At 38.7% G+C, this 19,495-nt stretch overlaps 1 protein-coding gene across 15 annotated transcripts in view; it reads left to right on the top strand.

Moving 5' to 3' along the window:
* Nucleotides 1-19,495, top strand: part of NRXN1 (neurexin 1) — a 2,017,115-nt gene that overhangs the window by 206,634 nt on the left and 1,790,986 nt on the right. For 8 of the 15 annotated variants that reach the window (XM_089676450.1, XM_089676460.1, XM_089676452.1 and 5 more), the window contains exons 3-4: nt 669-686; nt 4,237-4,266. The exons of 5 other annotated variants lie outside the window; for them this stretch is intronic. In XM_089676450.1, coding sequence (XP_089532576.1) covers nt 669-686; nt 4,237-4,266 — 48 coding nt within the window. The remainder of the gene's footprint in view (nt 1-668; nt 687-4,236; nt 4,267-19,495) is intronic. 2 more of the 15 variants (XM_089676453.1, XM_089676446.1) reach the window with 1 other exon arrangement.

Genomic DNA, 19,495 nt, shown 5'->3' with positions numbered 1-19,495 from the left:
ATATGTAATGACATAGTGAAGTTTATGCGGTAACTCATTGCCATTTTCATAACTCCCTCATTTAAAAAAATGGGTTTCCCCCCTAGAGCACTGACTATATTGTATGAATTTTAATAGAGCCCTCCTTAGATATGTACGCAATACATATTCAATCAGCCTTGCAAGCAAGGAAACCCGACATTGATTTTCAAACATCTCTACAATCATTTATTTATTACTGATAAAGGTGATATTTACTTATTGATCTGGCTGTCAACATTGAAATGAACTGATCTAATAAAAAAAAAATAGATTAGCCCTGATGGTTTATTTGTGCTTATCATGATTTTTTTTTTTTTAATTCAATAATAGAGCCAAAAATGAGCACTTATGTTGTATTGTATACAGAACTGAGAAAATACAAAAATCACACAGGTTTTATTATCAGGTCAATGTAACTATTGCAGAAATGGTAAAATGATTCAGTTAATGTTACATATACTGTGAGGAACATCTATTCCCTGTTGCTTTTACTTTCCTATCCCCCTTTCCTTGAATGGTAGCAATTGAGCATTTGCATGTTGTGTTTGACGCCGTGCATGCTGAAGACATGCAATGGCAAGTGATAGTCTGCATGCTGCTTACTGAATGTTTCTCCTTTTCTCTCCTTCCCTGTCATGTGCTTTCAGAAGACAACCATGTAGAAGGTGGGTGCTTTCAACCTTATCTTCACCCCTAGTTCCCCTACTTTTCCCTTTTTTTTTAATTTTTAATGTTTAAGTATAAAGTTAGATCTGGTAAGTATTCTGATATTTTTGAAACGATGTGTGAAAAAAAAAACTGCTGTGATTTATCACTTGTAATAAAAGATGTACCATATTTGCTGTGTCAACATTCTAGTCTATTCAACAATGTTGCAGACACATGCATTTTTAGACCAGAGTATTATTAAATACATGTGATTTTTTTTGATGTTACAGCAAGCTATTAATGAAACACTGCAAAGCCTTTACATGTTAATATTGAAATGTGTAGCATTGCAATTAAAAAAAATAATTAATAATTTCTATAAATTTAGGATAAATAATGTAATTTAAGCAAAATGTTTAATAATAAAAATGTAAAATATTGAATAAGGAATTTATTCAAAATTATTAAAGGTCATAATAGTAGTAATACAAATGAAAATAGGTGAATGTATAATTATACTTAAGTTCTAAAAAAAATAAATACATTATTTAGAAAATATTGCATAAACAGCATAAGAGTTCTGTAATTGGTAATCTTTTTAAAAGATTATCTGTCAAAAAAACAAAAACAAAAAAAACATTCTTTTCAACCAACCTGACTGTAATTACTTTTTTATATTGGAACATTTAATGGCTTTTGCTTTTCTGTAATTGAAATCCATCCTTTTTTGTTACTGAAATTAATTTAAAACGAGATGTATCAATGATCTGCATTGTAATCCATATTAATGGAATATTACAATTTAAAATGATTCAGCTGACACAGAAATACAAATAATGTAAATGCGTTTATTTATTATATTATAAAAGATCTTTCACAGAAAATGTTTAAACTGAAGTAACATTTTTATCAAACTACAGTCACAATTTGGGAAACTGAAATATTCTTTATGATAAGGGTTTACTTTTCAATTCTCTTTACCAAATTTATGATAAATACATCCAAAACAAAAAAAAATTCTAAACCAGTGAAAAGTAACAAGAATTAAAAAAAAATAGTTTGAATCAAGAAAAAATAAAATGTTACAATTATATAATATAAATTATGCTAATCATTTCGTTGAAATGTCGAAGGAAAATGTGCATTCTAAAATGATAGTTAACTTCCTAAAGCGGTGTGGTGCATTGCAGCATGTCGAAGTGTGTAACACTAAAAATGCAACCTGTCCTACTTTTTTCAGTGAACACCACTAAAGTGCCTTGGTGTAAACTGAAACATTAGAACATAAGACAAATGTCCTTGTCTATGCACAAAACTCTTCCTGCCCATCCTGGTTCCTTTAAAAGGTCCTGATTGGTCACCAACACAGTGCCTCGGTGTACATTGAAATATTAGAACATAGAGCAAATGGCATAACATAAGGCAAATGCCCTTTTCTATGCCTTGTCTAATGCAGCCCAATTGGGCTTGGGAGGACAACCCCTTAGTCTTGGAGAAAGCTCTTCTCTATATCAGTTTCTTAAACTCTTCCTGCCCATTCCGGCATTCCTTTTAAGGTTTTGATTGACCACCAACACAGTGCCTCGGTGTGAATTGAAACATCAGAACATAGAGCAAATGGCATAACATAAAACAAATGCCCTTTTCTATGCCTTGTCCAATGCAGCCCAATTGGGCTTGGGAGGACAACCCCTTAGTCTTGGAGAAAGCTCTTCTCTATATCAGTTCCTTAAACTCTTCCTGCCCATCCCGGCGTTCCTTTTAAGGTTTTGATTGACCACCAACACAGTGCCTCGGTGTGAATTGAAACATCAGAACATAGAGCAAATGGCATAACATAAGGCAAATGCCCTTTTCTATTCCTTGTCCAGTGCCGTCCAATTGGGCTTGGGAGGACAACCCCTTAGTCTTGGAGAAAGCTCTTCTCTATATCAGTTTCTTAAACTCTTCCTGCCCATCCCAGCGTTCCTTTTAAGGTTCTGATTGGCCACCAACATAGTGCCTTGGTTTAAATTGAAACATTAGAACATAGAGCAAATGGCATAACATAAGGCAAATGCCCTTTTCTATGCCTTGTCCAATGCAGCCCAATTGGGCTTGGGAGGACAACCCCTTAGTCTTGGAGAAGGCTCTTCTCAATATATGTTTTTGAACCCCTTCCTGCCCATCCCAGAGTTCCTTTAAAAAGTTCTGATTCCTCTATAGGGAGCAAGAAGGATCAGTGATCATGTGACCACTATTACAGTGGTCACGTGATAGGGAGCTGTTCCTATCGGCTTCCAATCATTAGTGGGAGGTGAGAGCTGTCTTTGACAGCTCATCTCAGTGCTGGGGGGGCGTAGTGAAAGAGCTGTCAGCACAGAAACATTGTCTTTCCAGCGATGCATATGTGCTGCGGATGGCTAGTAAAGCCCATCCTTTTGCTGCTGATCTAATGTGTTATGCAGGTGGCAACAGGTTAACTTCTGTGGTAGACTAAATAGAGGTAAAATATTGTATAAAATAGTTATTGTTTAAACTTTTCACAATAAAGCAACCTAAAAACAGTAATTGATTTCTCATTCCCCAGCAGAATACACTACAATATTTATCTCAGTCAATGCAAATGTATTTTAGTATCCTGCTTTTCACAGAAAATGAAACAAATTTTTATACGACTATGCTAGCTGATGTTGACATCTTCAGAATGTTCAGAGTACTGCAATCCACTTTCTGGTCTACTGTCATTTCTGAAGATCAGGACCTATGCTTTCCAACCTTCTGGATCCAACTAGAATGATAGTTTATTCCTTTATTTTAGCATTGCTGTTATTTGACTAACATTTCTTCCCTAGCCAAAAAACATCTTCCTCCAGGCTATGAAATACATAGCGAATTCTCATATGACAACATAATAATGAAGCAATAAAGCATATTCAGTACAATTCACAAATTTTCGACTATTGAGAGCATTCATCTTGGGATGGGAGAAAAATGGAGTCCAATATTATCCGATCCTAAATCATTGATTTCACACATATTACTTTTCATCTATACGGGCCCTTTTCCTGGCCTATAGATTCCTCCCATATTATCATTTCAGTGTTAAAGGAATTTTTTTTGTTTAATAATCTAAACACTCATTTCTAATGAGGGGAAAAAGACCAGACCCAGCCCATTTGTCAGATTCTTCTTTGGTGAGCAATGCTTTCTGCTGAGCCTAACTTTAAAAAAAAAAAAAAAAACATAAAAAAAAGAAAACAAGTAAAATTATTTAAAAAAAAGAAAAACAATCTTGGTTAGAATCTAGTTCCATATTCCTTTTCTTTGTTTCTTTTTGCTTTTTAACTTGCAATATCTATAAGTAAAGTGCAATTTAGGGTCTTCATATAGTTGTTTGAATTGTACATTTTATCCCTGGGCCTGCCCACCAGGGATGGAATAAAGATGCATTTTTTTTTTCCTTTTATAATGCAGATGCTATACAGGAAGACAAGTTGTTTGTCACAAACCATTTTTTTGTCACTGTGGCAACATCTTCCCATGCTCCCTTGTACTTTGCTGACTTTGCTCTTGTTTCCCTTTAAGGTCTGGCGCACCTGATGATGGGCGACCAAGGTATGGGCTCTGTTCCTTTTCCACTCTGCTTTCATTGTTTCCTACTGTTCTGTAGCTGCTTCAGTCCTTCACTGCAACAATGGGCAAATTTTGCTTTGAAACTGTGTTTGACTGCTAATCTTAACACATTATTTTTAGCCGCATCTTTATTTATTTTCTGTTCACTTTTTGATATCCTTTTCCTTTTCTGCAATATAATAACTGAACCAAAAATTGGAACAAATAAAGCAGCTGATTGTTTAAAAAAAAAACTAAATAAAATTGTGTATTGCTTGGATTGGTATAAACTGCTGAAGGGACAGGATGAAAATTGTCGACATGACAAAATAAAAAAGTGCTCGCAATTTAGATTGAGAAAACTCTCAGTTTATCATATTGTACCCTGCGAAGACTCCATTAATTTTCATTGATGCATGGCTGATTGGTTCACTCTGAAAGCACATTGGTATTCGTCTTTGGAATGCTAACGTCTTTGCAGTGTATTCATTTAGTTACCAGTGTGCCATTTGCTTGCATTACCCAAAACCTATATATATATTTATGTATTTTATTTATTATTATTTTCATAGAGCATGTACATCCTCTAATTTTGTGCATGTACACCAGTAGTCTTACCAAACTCTGGGTCACGCATTGTTTTGCCATTATCGTCATTATCATTTATTATCGTCCACATCCCCATCAGTATAATCATATAACATCATAATTAGTATCACCTTTTCTTGGCGAACTAATGCATATACATATGTTCATGAATGTTTTTTTTTTTTTTATTTTCTTCTTTTATATCCTCTTTTGTCTGGAATTGCTTTCTTCATGGAACCATTTCATCTAAAATCTCTAGGTAAAAGTAAAGGTACAACTCTTTTTTTTTTACATTTCTCATTGTAGATGTGTGATATTGTTGTCAATATATCTAAAAATAAGTGGAAACATTAGGTAGGTGCATTATAGTCGATAAAGTATGTCTTTATGGAAGAGAAAGGTACATGTCAACGTATGCATTTTTAGAGACTTGGAATTTTTTTAACTTTCTTTTTTTTTAAATTGGCAAAAATTGACAAGCGATATTGTTTTAGTGCATTTTTAGATGACTAAATCATAAGTTTCTTTAAAGTTTAGGGTCCTGATTAGCTAAATGAGCTATCTTAACCCTACAGATTACATTTCTAATCAGGTGTTTCTGCTTTTTTTGATGTTTCCAAAACTGATTGAATATTTGAAGAGGGCACAAGTTAGGATGATATGAGTGAGAATTAGAAAGAGAGATAGCATGGGTAAGCTAGTATCATGCCTGGTTCATAGTGTATATTAAGTGAGCCTTTATTCAAATTTCAGTGCACTGTCATTTTTTTTTAATCAAGCAAGTCATAAGAACGTATGTTCATAAAAGTGTTAACTTTCAAGTAGTAACTTGCCTATTGCAGTATTAACTAGAACATGGGCTTCCTTTAATGGTTACTTTTTGAGGGCCAACATTTAGATAGAGCTATACACCAATATCTGGAGCAACTTCAGAAAACACTATATATGAGACTTTTAGGTGGATATTCTCTAAAAGAAAAAGTACCTGGTTCACATAATATGGACTATGTGGACTGGGTACTGTTTCTTTGAGAGAATATCCATCTAAAATGTCTCATATATAGTGTGATCTGGAGTGTCTCCAGATAATTGTGTATAAATTCACACAAGAGATGTGGTGTTGTATACCGACATTTGCCTCTGACATATGTTATTTGAATAGAACTAGTGAGTCAGTAGCTGCCATCTTCCCCATTGGCAAAAATTGTTTGATAAGTATATTTTGTTCAATAAACCTGCATAGAACGTTGAGCATAAGTTCACCGTATCTAGAATTTTAAAATTTTTTTATTAACCTGATTGGATTATTGAAACAAAAACCTGGAGAGTTCATCCTTTAGTCACCCTAGGTTCACATCTGTGGGGGTGGTGCCGCTGCGGATCAGCACAGAAAAATGCGGACCCAAGGGCGGGTGCCATTAGTTCTGATAGCACGCCGCCAGCACTGGAAAACGCAACCGTACTGGTAACCAAGGTTCCCGTGCGGGTTGCGTTTTCCAAAGGATTGCAGGGACTTTTTCCCTGTGTGTCAAATGAATGGGCTCTTGTGCCCGTGCAAAACGCGGCCCGCAGGGCCGCATATATGTGAACTGAGGGTAAGTGTTCTCACTGTGTGAATAAAGGGGAGAGAACAATGTTCTTGGACAACTTGCCAGCCAGCTTGCTAACAACCGAATTAACCTGTCTAACAGTATGCGTTTATAACGGGTTTAGTTAGCACACATTTGCAAATACATACGTAAGCCACAGAGCCACGTCACGGCACCCTGATAATCTGTGGTCCTAACTCTACAATTTCTGAGAGTCCCCATAGTAGAGGCACATGCATTTAATGGATAGATCAAGGGCAGGTGTACCTGAGGGAGCCCACCCCTCTTAAAGGCAAAGGAGTGTTCTCACCACCTACTATTCACAAATACAAACTATAACGGAACCGGAACCCAGACCGCACCGAGTTTTTCTGTTATAGCACAACTTCCCCTGTCCGAACACCATCCACGGACCACACCCTTGAAATCCCTCAGGAAACAGACAATACCCAGCTCTGCTTAATACAGGAAGCCAACAACTCTTTATTTTACACAAACAACATGTTTTATACAGAGGGCGGGGAAAGACATCCAGGAACAGGAAATACATCATCACCCCTCCCCATCCCACCCAGACCCAGAACAATGGGATGAAACACATGGTAAAGGACATTGACCAACCCCCACACCAATACACAAACAGTACATCCCATAATAGTTGGCTGGACAGGAAGACACAGCACAATGGGGGGTAGCACATGGCAAACAGACAATGGAAAGCCATGTGGCCTAGACAAAGGAACACACACTATACACAAGACTCAGACATTCACATACACACCCTGTACCCCTTAAACAGGCACAGGGTGGGTTAAACATAATGATTTGGGGAGATGATACAGAGGTCCCCCCACCCCCAAAAGTCACTCCCGTCACACAAACAATTCAAAATAGCAATATTTTTAATTACACTCACCACACTGAGTTAAAATAAGAAGCAATTAAAAATCAAAAACTAATGTTGACTATAACTGGTGCTAGTAATTAGGACTAGATGGACTGTTATAGAGCTTTAAAAGCTCAAATATGCATATTTTGACACTTACTAGCATTTTTTATAACTGCCCCACCCACCATCAATGGTATAATGTTTGGGAGGCAGGCAGAGAAGGTCATCTTTACATTGAGTAAAAAAGAAGCAATTAGAAAACAAAAACCAAAGTAGGTGCTAATAAGTCTCACTCCAAGGTGTTGGCATGTGCTGCTATGGAGCTTTATAATCCCTTTGGGGCTTCCAAATCTTTGGTATGCATATTTTGGCATTTCCTAGCATTGCTGATAACTTGCCTGTCCCACCCAACACCCCCCCCTCCCCCTGTCCTAAATTGGAATGTTTGGGAGGCAGGCAGAGAATCAAATGGCAATTTTGCAGGAAGGGGCAGATCACTGCTATGAATTGTCAAAATTAGCATTTTAGAGTGCCTCAGGTTTCGAGGCTTCTGGGCATTTTTAAAGGAGAAGTGTGAGATATGAAAAAAAAAACAAGTACACATGCTCACCTAGGTGGATGCAGTCTGATGCTGCATCTGTCACCCGATGTCTCTATATCGAGAACTGAGCGATCAAAGACTGATGATTCTTGGTTCTTTGGTTCTCAGTCGTTACGGAGCAGAGAGTGCCCTATCCACCAGTGCCCCTCCAGTACTCATTGGAATGCTGGGCTGTGAAGGGGGTGGGAGTGGCAGGCTCAGTCTCCCAACAGCTCACTGAGAGTCTAAGCCAGTGGCCAGTCCAGACATATGGGTGGATCCTGACGTTGGGATCTCACCAGAGTCTGGACCTGCTAAAGCCCACTGTTGGCTTAATACGGGTCACAGGAATCCAGAACAAAGTGCACTCCTGTGATCCCCATGACAAATACAGCCCAAAGAGCTTTAGCCCTTCTTCTCCTTTAAAGCTGTACAAAGGCACATCCATGCACCTGAGAGTCTGCTTTTGATTTCATGGTCCTCCTTTGAACATTGTATACCATAACAGATATACTTAAAACATAATATCCAAAGATTAGCTCAAAAAATCTCTATATGGTGAACTTTCAGTTTCTATGAGCTGCTTTACATCATTGTTCTTTATATTATAATTTTTTCAGAGCTCCAAAATTAATGCAAAAATAATAATAATAATAATAATAATAATAATAAAATCTACATTTATTTGTTATAGTGATTTTTCTTTGCCTATACACCTAGACTTGACAAGTGAGAAAACTTTAAAAGGTGTTTTTTAGCTTGAGCTCTTTTGATCTTGTATGGCCAAGTGCTAATTACTTCTAAAGTTGTCTAAGACAACCCGTTGTCAGTTGGCAAAAGTGAGAGTGGTGCAAAGTGACTGTTATAGGTCGTGGACCTTCTTAGATCTTTAGAAGTGCTGTACATCTAACACACAGTTCAAGAAATAGGTTTACTGATAATGCAAATTTCAGAGGATTCAGTCTAAGACAGCCAACAGAAAGCAAAAGGGTTTATTAGTATTTTTTTTCTAGGACAAGAAGCTTCAGAGAATTGGTAGTACACTGCTAGATTGTAGTTTCTTGAGAATACCTTCAGATCACCCAGGCTGATTGTCCTTTTGGGAGATACTATTGTTCATGTGGGCCTGAGCAGTTGGGCTGCTTGCTATTTCTCCCCCATATATAATCTGGTGCCAGAATGGTCATCTTCCAATGTCCTTCTCCTGTCCCGTCACCATTGTCCAAAACTGTAAAATTAGCCTTTGGGTCACATTTTTCTCTTTCTTTTGCTTTTGCTTCAGGGTGTGTGGTCAATGTCTGCATGCCCAACTGCCCTCTTAAGTTTTTCTGCAGCCCTAAGGTGGGTACACACATATACTCACAGGCCTCTTTATTAGGTACACCTTGCTAGTACCAGGTTGGACCCCCTTTTGCCTTCAGAACTGCCTTCATTCTTCATGGCATAGAATCAACAAGGTGTTGGAAACATTCCTTAGAGATTTTGGTCCATATTGACATGATAGCATGCTTTTCTATCATCAGTCTGCCCATTCATTCTCCTCTGGCCTCTAACATCAACAAGGTATTTTTGTCTACATAACTGCCACTCACTGGATATTTTGTCTTTTTTTGAACCATTCTCTGTAAACCCTAGAGATGGTTGTGCGTGAAAATTGCAGTAGATCAGCCGTTTTTTAATACTCAGACCAGCCTGTTTGGTACCAACAACATGCCACGTTCAAAGTCACTTAAATCTCCTTTTTTCCCCATTCTGATGCTTGGTTTGAACTTCAGCAAGTAATCTTCACCACATCTAGATGCCTAAATGCATTGAGTTGCTGCCATGAGATTGGCTAATTTCCAAGCAATTGGACAGGTATACCTAATAAAGTGGCCAGTGAGTGTAGCTTTTTTTGTTCAGCCAGTGGGCTGAACAAAAAAAATGAACAGGTTCCCATAGCTACGAAAGGAGGGTATATGCAGAAATCCTTCCCACTATGCTATTGTATTCTGACAGTGGGGACTCTTCTGCTGTCAGAATACACTAATCAGTTCTGCAGTCGATTGGGTGCAGCGGCTGATTGAATGTAGGTTTCCAGCAGTCGTTCTACAGATTGACTTCTATTGAACAGGGAGTAACACACACACATCAAAATCTGGCCAGTCCTTGCTGAACTGGCCAAATTTCAATCTGTGTGTACCAAGCTTTAGTGATGGCCAAACCCAACAGATATAGTTGGGTAATACACTATTGGAAGAAAGTCATTATCTATCAGACTAAAAAATCAGGAGTGTGTGTGTGTGTGTGGGGGGGGGGGGTAGCTTACTCAGGGTGATTATCAGCAAAATTGGCCAATTTTGGTCCCTTTGCAAGTATCTTAACAATTCGGTCAACAAGATCTTGTTATAAAATATTTGTTTCTAAATTGTAGTGTTTTAATTGCCCTAAATGGTGAAATAAAATACTTGCTGTAAACAGCAGGAGAAAATAAGGTGTGTTTGGCGTCCTAATTGTTTCAGAGTTGGTAACACCTTGGTTAGGGATGAAGTATACTAAAGGAGGGTGATTTTGCTCAGTGTTGTCCATTCAAAGCTAAAACACTTGTTTTTTTGTGCTCCTAGCCTTATCTATGGTGCACTGAAAAAAAATGTAATAAATTCAAAAAGAGAATGGCAAATCCTACATTATTGAAGCCATACTTCTGACAGGTATGACAAACACAATGCAACACTGCTACAATCACATTCCAGTAATGATACATTTATATAGCATTATCTGAAATGACCCCAGAAGCCCACATTTACTGCATTTAGGATGCAAAAATAGTACTACTTACTGTATTAATGCTCATCTAGGCTTTTGTACAGTAGATGAAGTAAACTTATAAATAATATATACAGCTCTGCTGTTTACTGCTTTATATGGACCTGATTTTTAGTTATTTATATATGTATGTTGTTGTCCTTCTCTATATAACTGGAAGCTTATGTCATTGTACTTCACTGGCAGAGTTTACAGAAAAATCAGCATAGAGAAAAGCTAAAAAACTAATGACGTTCTACAATAATTTGGGTAAGCCTTAGTATTGCTGACGTCCTCAATTGCCTGTGACCTTAATAAGAGCTGTAAATGTGCTCAGGTCACATTGCTGAAGGCTATCTCTGCGCCTTGCATTAGATCGTCATCAACAAGAAAAAATGTTTCTTAAGGTCGTCTGAGGCTGAGATGGATGGTAAAGATTCTGTAACTATCAGTCAACTGATCAAGTCCAGAATAAAGCAATACATTTCAATGTCAGCAAAAAAATGGGATTAAAACATAGGCCAAGCAACTTTTGACAGTAATTCGTTCTATTTCTCTTTACGCATAGATCCAGTCATTACAAGTAAACTTGTCACTTGAGTTACTTAGATATACGGTCATTTTGGCTTATTTTTTTTAGGAAAGAAAGCACAGCTTTGATTGGCTACAGTGGGCAGCAGATCCACGTACTCTACCATTTCCCTCAATAATCTTCATACATCAAAATATAAAACCACTGCTTTCAATACATAGGGGCCTATTTGGAACTGTTTTCACATAAGAGCCATACAACAATCAACCAAGATTAGTAACCAAAATATCCTAATCACACCCGGGCTTGGATCTCGGAAATTTTAGTAGCAACCTCCACAATTTGTTGACAACAAACTCAAACAGCGTATAACAAATAAAGTGCAGCACTCAGAATATATATATACTGTAAGTAGTGCCTATATAAATAAACACATTCATTTTTCCAAAAGTCCACATTCAGAATCCAGAAATCCAGAAACTTCAGTGTTATCCTTCCACACCATCCACCACTAATGAGCACACAAAGCCTCTTACTAAAAATTTCATTGACCCTCTATATATGAGTGGTCAAGTAGTGCTTGTTGGTTAAGGTTTCCAAACTCATGTACATCCAAGATTCAACAGCCTTCATTGGACCTCATCCACTCCCATAGGTTCAGCTGGGCCACTTTATCATGTGCCTGGAACTCACTCCTCAACAGAGGTCTAGAGGCATCTGGCTCCCATATACATTCAACTCATAAAAGGCAAACAGAACAGCCTCATGGTGTAGTATAAAGGTTCAACAGCCTTCATCGGACCTCATCCACTCCCATAGGTTCAGCTGGGACACGTTTTCATGTGCCAGGAACTCACTCCTCAACAGAGGTCTAGAGGCATCTGGCTCCCATATACATTCAACTCATAAAAGGCAAACAGAACAGCCTCATGGAGTAGTATAAAGGTTCAACAGCCTTCATCGGACCTCATCCACTCCCATAGGTTCAGCTGGGACACTTTGTCATGTGCCTGGAACTCACTCCTCAACAGAGGTCTAGAGGCATCTGGCTCCCATATACATTCAAATCATAAAAGGCAAACAGAACAGCCTCATGGTGTAGTATAAAGGTTCAACAGCCTTCATCGGACCTCATCCACTCCCATAGGTTCAGCTAGGACACGTTATCATGTGCCAGGAACTCACTCCTCAACAGAGGTCTAGAGGCATCTGGCTCCCATATACATTCAACTCATAAAAGGCAAACAGAACAGCCTCATGGTGTAGTATAAAGGTTCAACAGCCTTCATTGGACCTCATCCACTCCCATAGGTTCAGCTGGGCCACGTTATCATGTGCCTGGAACTCACTCCTCAGCAGAGGTCTAGAGGCATCTGGCTCCCATATACATTCAACTCATAAAAGGCAAACAGAACAGCCTCATGGTGTAGTATAAAGGTTCAACAGCCTTCCTCGGACCTCATCCACTCCCATAGGTTCAGCTGGGACACGTTATCATGTGCCAGGAACTCACTCCTCAACAGAGGTCTAGAGGCATCTGGCTCCTATATAAAATTATAATCAAAACTTGTGAGCTGTGTCAAATTCTCTGTGCCAAACCACAATACAAATTAGCAGATCGCCTGCACCTTACACATAGTCATACCAGTGTACCTATTACATATATTACCAAAATGTGCCGCGCTCTAATTTACCAATATGCTATAAAATCATAAATATGTATAATTTCACTCAAAATAAAAATATAAGTGCACAATATGCATAAATCCACCATATAAATAACAGAAACTTGTCAATATATGATTCTTAAAATTCTTGTATTCTCTTTAATATTATATATTCAGTGCTTATTAATCCACCTTTAGTGTCTAAATTCACTTCAAAACTTGTGCAGCCCCACCGGTTGTGCGCTCACCTCAAATATATGACCAAACCATTAAGTGAGGTCATATAAAGCCTTTGTCCCTTTAACTTGGCCAAGTATGGATGGGATGGTATCCAGCTGAATAAGATCCTCTTCGTTCATCTAGCGGCTCTTCTCCATTGGTGGGTATGTTAAGGTATGTTGTGGGTATCTATTGCACAAAGTGCTTCTGTATATTGATTATGTGAGTGTAATACTACTAAATGAGTGTATAAAGATAAAGCACTATGATCTGGTTATTCTGTTAACATATCCACCGATGGAGAAGAGCCACTAGATGAACGAAGGGGATCTTATTCAGCTAGATACCATCCCATTCATACTTGGCCCAGCTAAAGGGACAAAGGCTTTATATGACCTCACTTAACGGTTTTAACCTCCCCACCATTTGTGTTCCAAGAACCAGAACTGACGTAAGTCTCCAGAACCGGAATTTGCTCTACTTACGCAAGTGGTTATAGCACTTTTAAGTGAAGTTCCACTTTAATGTAGCAGTGATGTATCTAATGTACATTATAATATATTCCACAAGCATGCATTCTTAAATCATCTAAAGAGAAATACAACATTCCCATCATGACTGAATTTATTATTGGGAATGAGTTGAGACTGTCAGAAAATAGGATATCATGTATTTTCCAATAACAAATCATTGTTACTTTGTAGATAATGATAATAATAATGTTTTCCATCGCAAAAGCATATGTGTTGTGTGCTTTGTGGAAACCTCAGGAGCCTGGTTTAACCCAGAGGAACAATAGCTTTCAATTCACGTGTTTGAAGTGATTGTAGCCGTGTTGGTGCACTTGCAACAAAAACAATTAGTTACTGTCCGTGATACTTTTTTATTTACACGAACATCCAAATTTTCAGGACAAGCTTTTGAGGTGTACCCCCTTCTTCAAGGTCCAAGCAGTAACCAACTCACAGAAATTCCAACCTGGCTGATTGTGTTTTCGCCAAAGATCAATTGACTGGAGGTGTTAGGTGATGATAGACATCTAAGGTCATCGCGCACCTTTGTTTTGTAGTTCTGTTGCAGTAGCTTTTTAAAATGTGGTTTTAAATCCATAAGAATTTAGTCCTCAATTTGCTGTAAATCACAACAACAACCAATCAAATGTTTATCAACTATTTTTTCATTCTTCATTGTTTTTCTCCTACAATTGTCTGCTGACTTCTGTTCAGGAATGGGTCATGTGGGAAAAATAAGTAGATACTACATGACTCCCTTTAACAGATACAAATACTCTGCATGGTTGACAAATGTATTGCTCATCCCAAGTAAGACATCAAAGCATCACTATAGCATTTCCGATATCCCACTCGGCAGTCATAACCATTGCAGTAAATAAAATAATGTTGAAGCTTTCTGGCTGTAGTGCCAGTTGAAGCCATATGTGCACACCAGGCCTGCTGTAATAATTACATCTGCTAAACTACTATATAGAGGAAGTGTATGGTCTTTTTCCTACATACGAAAACTTATTTGATTTTGTGACTCCACAGAGCCATCCTATCCATCATCCTTTCATTAATTCCCCTCTTTATTTCATTATTAAGTGCTTTGCTGCTATCTGAAGCAACATTAGGGCTCCTTCTTAAAAGTGTCTGAAGGAAGAACATTTCCTGTGGCTGACACCAACCAGCTAGGCTTAACCCTTTCATATGCAGTTTATTAAAATGAGGAGGAGAATCCCATTGGCTGTTTAGGCAACAAGAGCAGCTCATCCTTAAAGTGAAGCTATGTTTTGTCAACATAGGGCAAACCAGTAGGTTTCCATTAACATTGTTTTCCCATGCTGTGAATAGGTGCCTTCTTTTTGCTCCCCCATTACTCCACCAGGCCCCCAGGAGCAAAGGAAAGTCCTGTGTAAGCAAAACTTTCTTGAGTTCATAGCTTACAAAGGGCAATTAACTCACCTGTGTGACAGTGTTGATTTGTCCCAGTGCTGTCACATAGGCTCCTTCCACACGGGTGTTCCTTTTTTTTCATCAGTTCAATCATTTTTTTCCAAGAATAAAATGGATCAGTTTACATCCATCCATTTTCATCAGTTTACATCAGTTTTTTCATCCATTTTCCATCTGTTTACATCCGTTTTACATCTGTTTACATCAGTTTTCATCCGTTTTCATCCATTTACATCCGTTTTTCATCAGTTTACGTCCATTTTTTGTTTGTTCTGTTTTTTTTTAACGGAAGAAAAATAGGATTTTCTTCAACTCAAAAAAATGGATCTTAACCGTTTGAGGACCAAGGGACGTATTTGTCCCATGTTTGTAATTGCGTGTATCATCTGATTAAGAACTTAAAACTTTTTTTTTTTTTTGGTTTGAGTCAAAATATTAGTTCTTATCAACAAACAACAAATGGATCTAGCTTTTTGCCAATTATTTAATGAAATGGCTTAGTTACAGCAACTGAAGTGTATGAACTTTAAAAACAAAAAAATTGATTCTTTTGGCGTTCCAAAACCTTACGGTCCTCAAAGGGTTAATTAACAGATGCCAACACAGTCCATAGAAATACATGTGTGTCCATTTTGTACATCTGCAAACGGACAAATGAAAAGCGGACATACGGAACGCCCGTGTGAAAGAGGCCATAGTGTGAGTTATATCCTGCTCAAGATCTGTAAGTCCTGCTTATTTCCTTTGGCTCCTGGTAACAGAAGAGTGAGGGAACAAAGGAAAGGTAAGCATATACTGGGCAGGGATGGGGACTTAAAGTTGAAGTCCAGTCAAAAGCTAATTAAGCTTAACCACTTGGCCTCCGGGCAGGGGCGGACTGACAACTCATGGGGCCCCCGGGCAATAGGGGATTATGGTACCCCTGTGTCCTTGCCCAAGCTCAAAAAAGCCTATGAAAAAGGTACCAGGGGCATCTCATGGGGCCCCTACTGACCCCGGGCCCTCGGGCAGCGCCCGAGTTTCCAAATGGTCAGTCCACCCCTGCCTCCGGGGGATTTAACCCCCTTCATGACCAGGCCATTTTTTGCTATACGGCACTGCACTACTTTAACTGACAATTGTGCGGTCGTGCAACACTGTACACAAATGAAATTTGTATAATTTTTTTTCACACAAATAAAGCTTTCTTTTGGTGGTATTTGATCACCACTGAGTTTTTTAATTTTTTACGCTATAAATGAAAAAAAAAAAAGAAATTTATAAATAAAAATATTTTTTTGCTATAAAACATATATCATAAAAAATAAACAAAAAATAAACTGTCTTTATAAAATTTGGCCAAAATGTATTCTGCTACAAAGTTTCTCTCCTAAAGCAATCTCTGACAATCGGCAGGTCCCAGCCATGAATCACTGGCCAGGACCCTCTGATCGGCATGTCAGGGAGCCAATGGTACCACAAGTAAGCAAGTGCATGCACCCCCTATCCAGAAAACCAAAATCACGCATATATACATGATTTTGCACAGCCAACCCACACTGTAGCAGTAAAACTACAGTACATAATCGGCAACTTGTTAAAACTACTGCCACCCCCCATTATAAGCCTTGTACTAACTAGCCTGTAGAGGAAATATGTGTATACTCACCTAATATAAGGGTGCACTGATCCACGCATGTGAGTAGGTTCCAGTGCTGACTCCAATGTAGAGGAGGGACAGTGGACAACAGATGCCGCACAGTAAGTCTATGGGTGATGCCACCGCCCAGGCTCTGCAGCCATTGTCACAGCTCTCTCCTCTCTCCTGAAGCCAGCCACTGAGGAGATCACATGACCAGTCCTTAGAGTAGGTAAGTGTACACATCTTTTCTTTACAGGGTAGTTAGGATAGGGCTTAGAATGGGGGTGGGAGCAGGTTTAGGCTTAGTTTCTTATGATCAGACTTCTACTTCAAAGCAGTAGTTAAGTCTTCAATAAAAAAAAGTGTCACGTCCCTGTAGGCTAATGGCATGATCTGCTAGTATACACCGCACACTAGACTTACCTATAAAACAGTTCCCTCCAGTGGTGATCTGTTACCGCTTACAGGGCTTCCATCTTTATCCAGTCTTCCTTCGGTTTCAGGGGTTCTGGCCATGGTTGAATGGCCAAGCTGCGATGACGTCACGCACGGAAGTCATGATTGAGACACAGCACTCTGGATTGACGGCACATTCAGTGTGCCCTTTAATTCAGAGTACAGTGACGTCACTTGTTACAGGACGTGTGAATATCTCCTAAACTGTGCATGTTTAGCAGATACTTATTGTACCTGTGGGTAGGTGTTATTATAGGCTTACCAGTAGGTACAAGCAAAGTTTTACTATGGTTTTAAAGCAAACTTGGTTCTTTGTCTTCGATGGGTACATTTTTATGGCCACATTAAAGCCCTACTCCAGGAAAAGGGTAGGCATAGTGGGACACTCTTGATGAGAGCCCATCTCCCCCTAAAGAACAATGAATGGTCCAATTGGGTCTGTCTGAAAATGGACAGGCGGACCCAATCGGTCCACGCCTATGAAAGGGGCCTAAAACCTAGAAGCTGATTAGTTATTATGTACAACTGCACCAGATTCTGGATGCACTAGTTTTATTAAATATCCCACACAGGCTTAAAATCATGTTTGTTATTTTATTTAAATTATAGTATTTATTTTCTGTGACTGATTATTCTCCATTTAATTTGTTTTAATACACATTTTTCATGCCCATACTTTATTAAATAAGATATTTTTTTCCCCCCGTTGGGTCATGGAAGAACTTACCAGGCTCTGGCCTCACTAAGGTTGAGGACCACAGAGGTAACCACAATGGCACTTTTGTTTTGCTGTTCACGTGATATTGAGTGAAGTCTGCCCCAGAGTAATATATATATTATTTTTTTATACTTGAATACTTAGGGACACAGCAGGCAAAATCTGGCATTGCGACTTAGACAGAGCACAGCAGGCAAAACCCGACTGAATTCATTAGTGCCATCAATGTATCCTACACTGATTCTACACTTCAAACGCATTGAATAGCAGACGTTTCCAGGAAAAAAATACATAAAAAAATATTTTTCATCGCTCTTGCTTTCCTGGAATTCTGTATGCAAAGATAAAACAAGTTAACATGTTATATGAAACTCATTAGCCGCAGCAACCTCCAATATTTCATATATTGACTATGACACACAATGAAAGTTCAGTTCCAATGTGATATTCTTTCTGACAGTAGAGGAAAAGAGCATACATAATACATGAGTAAAGAAATATACTGTGCGCTATGTTCTGTATGAACGTTATAAAGTTCATCACATCTCTAGAAAACACAGTTCTGTCTCAAAGGTATCTGCCAGCCAAATGAGAAAGTTTATAACACTAAGGGCTTCACGCAGAAAAGTTTTAGAAATGAAAAATGTCTTCATGGTCCAGAGCACCCTATAATTTTGTAGGTTGTAGCGCAGAATGATAAAATGGATCTGATTGGTTTGTCTTTAGATCCTAAGGGGATGAGCTTCAAAAACTGAGAAATAAAAAAACTGTGTTCAGGGATGATGGATTATAAACTGACCAATTTTAGAGAGAATGCATAAAGTGCCTGTTAGTGGTTCGATCGTTTAGAGCAGTGGTTATGAGCTAAAAAGGACCTCAACTGTGGCCCCTGACATCACAAGGGTACAGGGTCTGATCTGGGGGTGCAGTAAAAAATGTCAGGAGGCGGTATGTCAGTAGTGTGATAGAGCTGCAAGGAACCAGTATTCCATGTTCACTCTGCATGTTTCTGTACCACTCAGTCACAATTCAGAAGTAATGTTGGACAGGTAGTGCAGAGGCAGTACAGAAATGAACAGGAATGCTGGTATATATTAGGTTGTCATTAGATTAGGGTGATTAAACAGAATCTGTGCCCCGTTATATCAGATATCCCTATTAGAGTCCCTCCTTATATCAGAAATCCTCCTCAGAGTTTCTATAAGAACTCCTATAAGAATCCCCCTGACATCGGGTGTCCTCACCAGAGTGCCCCTTACAAAAAAAAATGGCCATATTAAAGTGCCCCCTTACATCAATTGCCTCATCAGAGTGCCCCCTTACATCAATTGCCACCCTCAGAGTGCCCTCTTTACATCAACTATCCCCATCAGAGTGCCCCCTTACATCAATTGCCCCCCTCAGAGTTCCCTCTTTACATCAACTGTCCCCATCAGAGTGCCCCCTTACATCAATTGTTTACTTCAAGTCTCATAGCTTTGTGGATGCACTCTCAAAGATCTGAGGGGCACAACTAAAATCTGGGGGGGCATAGCCCACCCCAGCACCCCCCCTAGATCTGGGCTTTCAAGGGCAATACATAATGTTCAATATGTGTAATGTTTGGGAGGACTGTCAGAAACTGTAGACGTGATAGA

The sequence above is a fragment of the Staurois parvus genome, unplaced genomic scaffold, assembly GCF_062004578.1.
Source record: "Staurois parvus isolate SC_StPar_1 unplaced genomic scaffold, SC_StPar_1.0 ptg000169l, whole genome shotgun sequence".
In the NCBI taxonomy this organism is placed as follows: domain Eukaryota; kingdom Metazoa; phylum Chordata; class Amphibia; order Anura; family Ranidae; genus Staurois; species Staurois parvus.
Note: the sequence above shows the minus strand (reverse complement) of the source record. Positions and strands in the feature narration are given on the sequence as shown.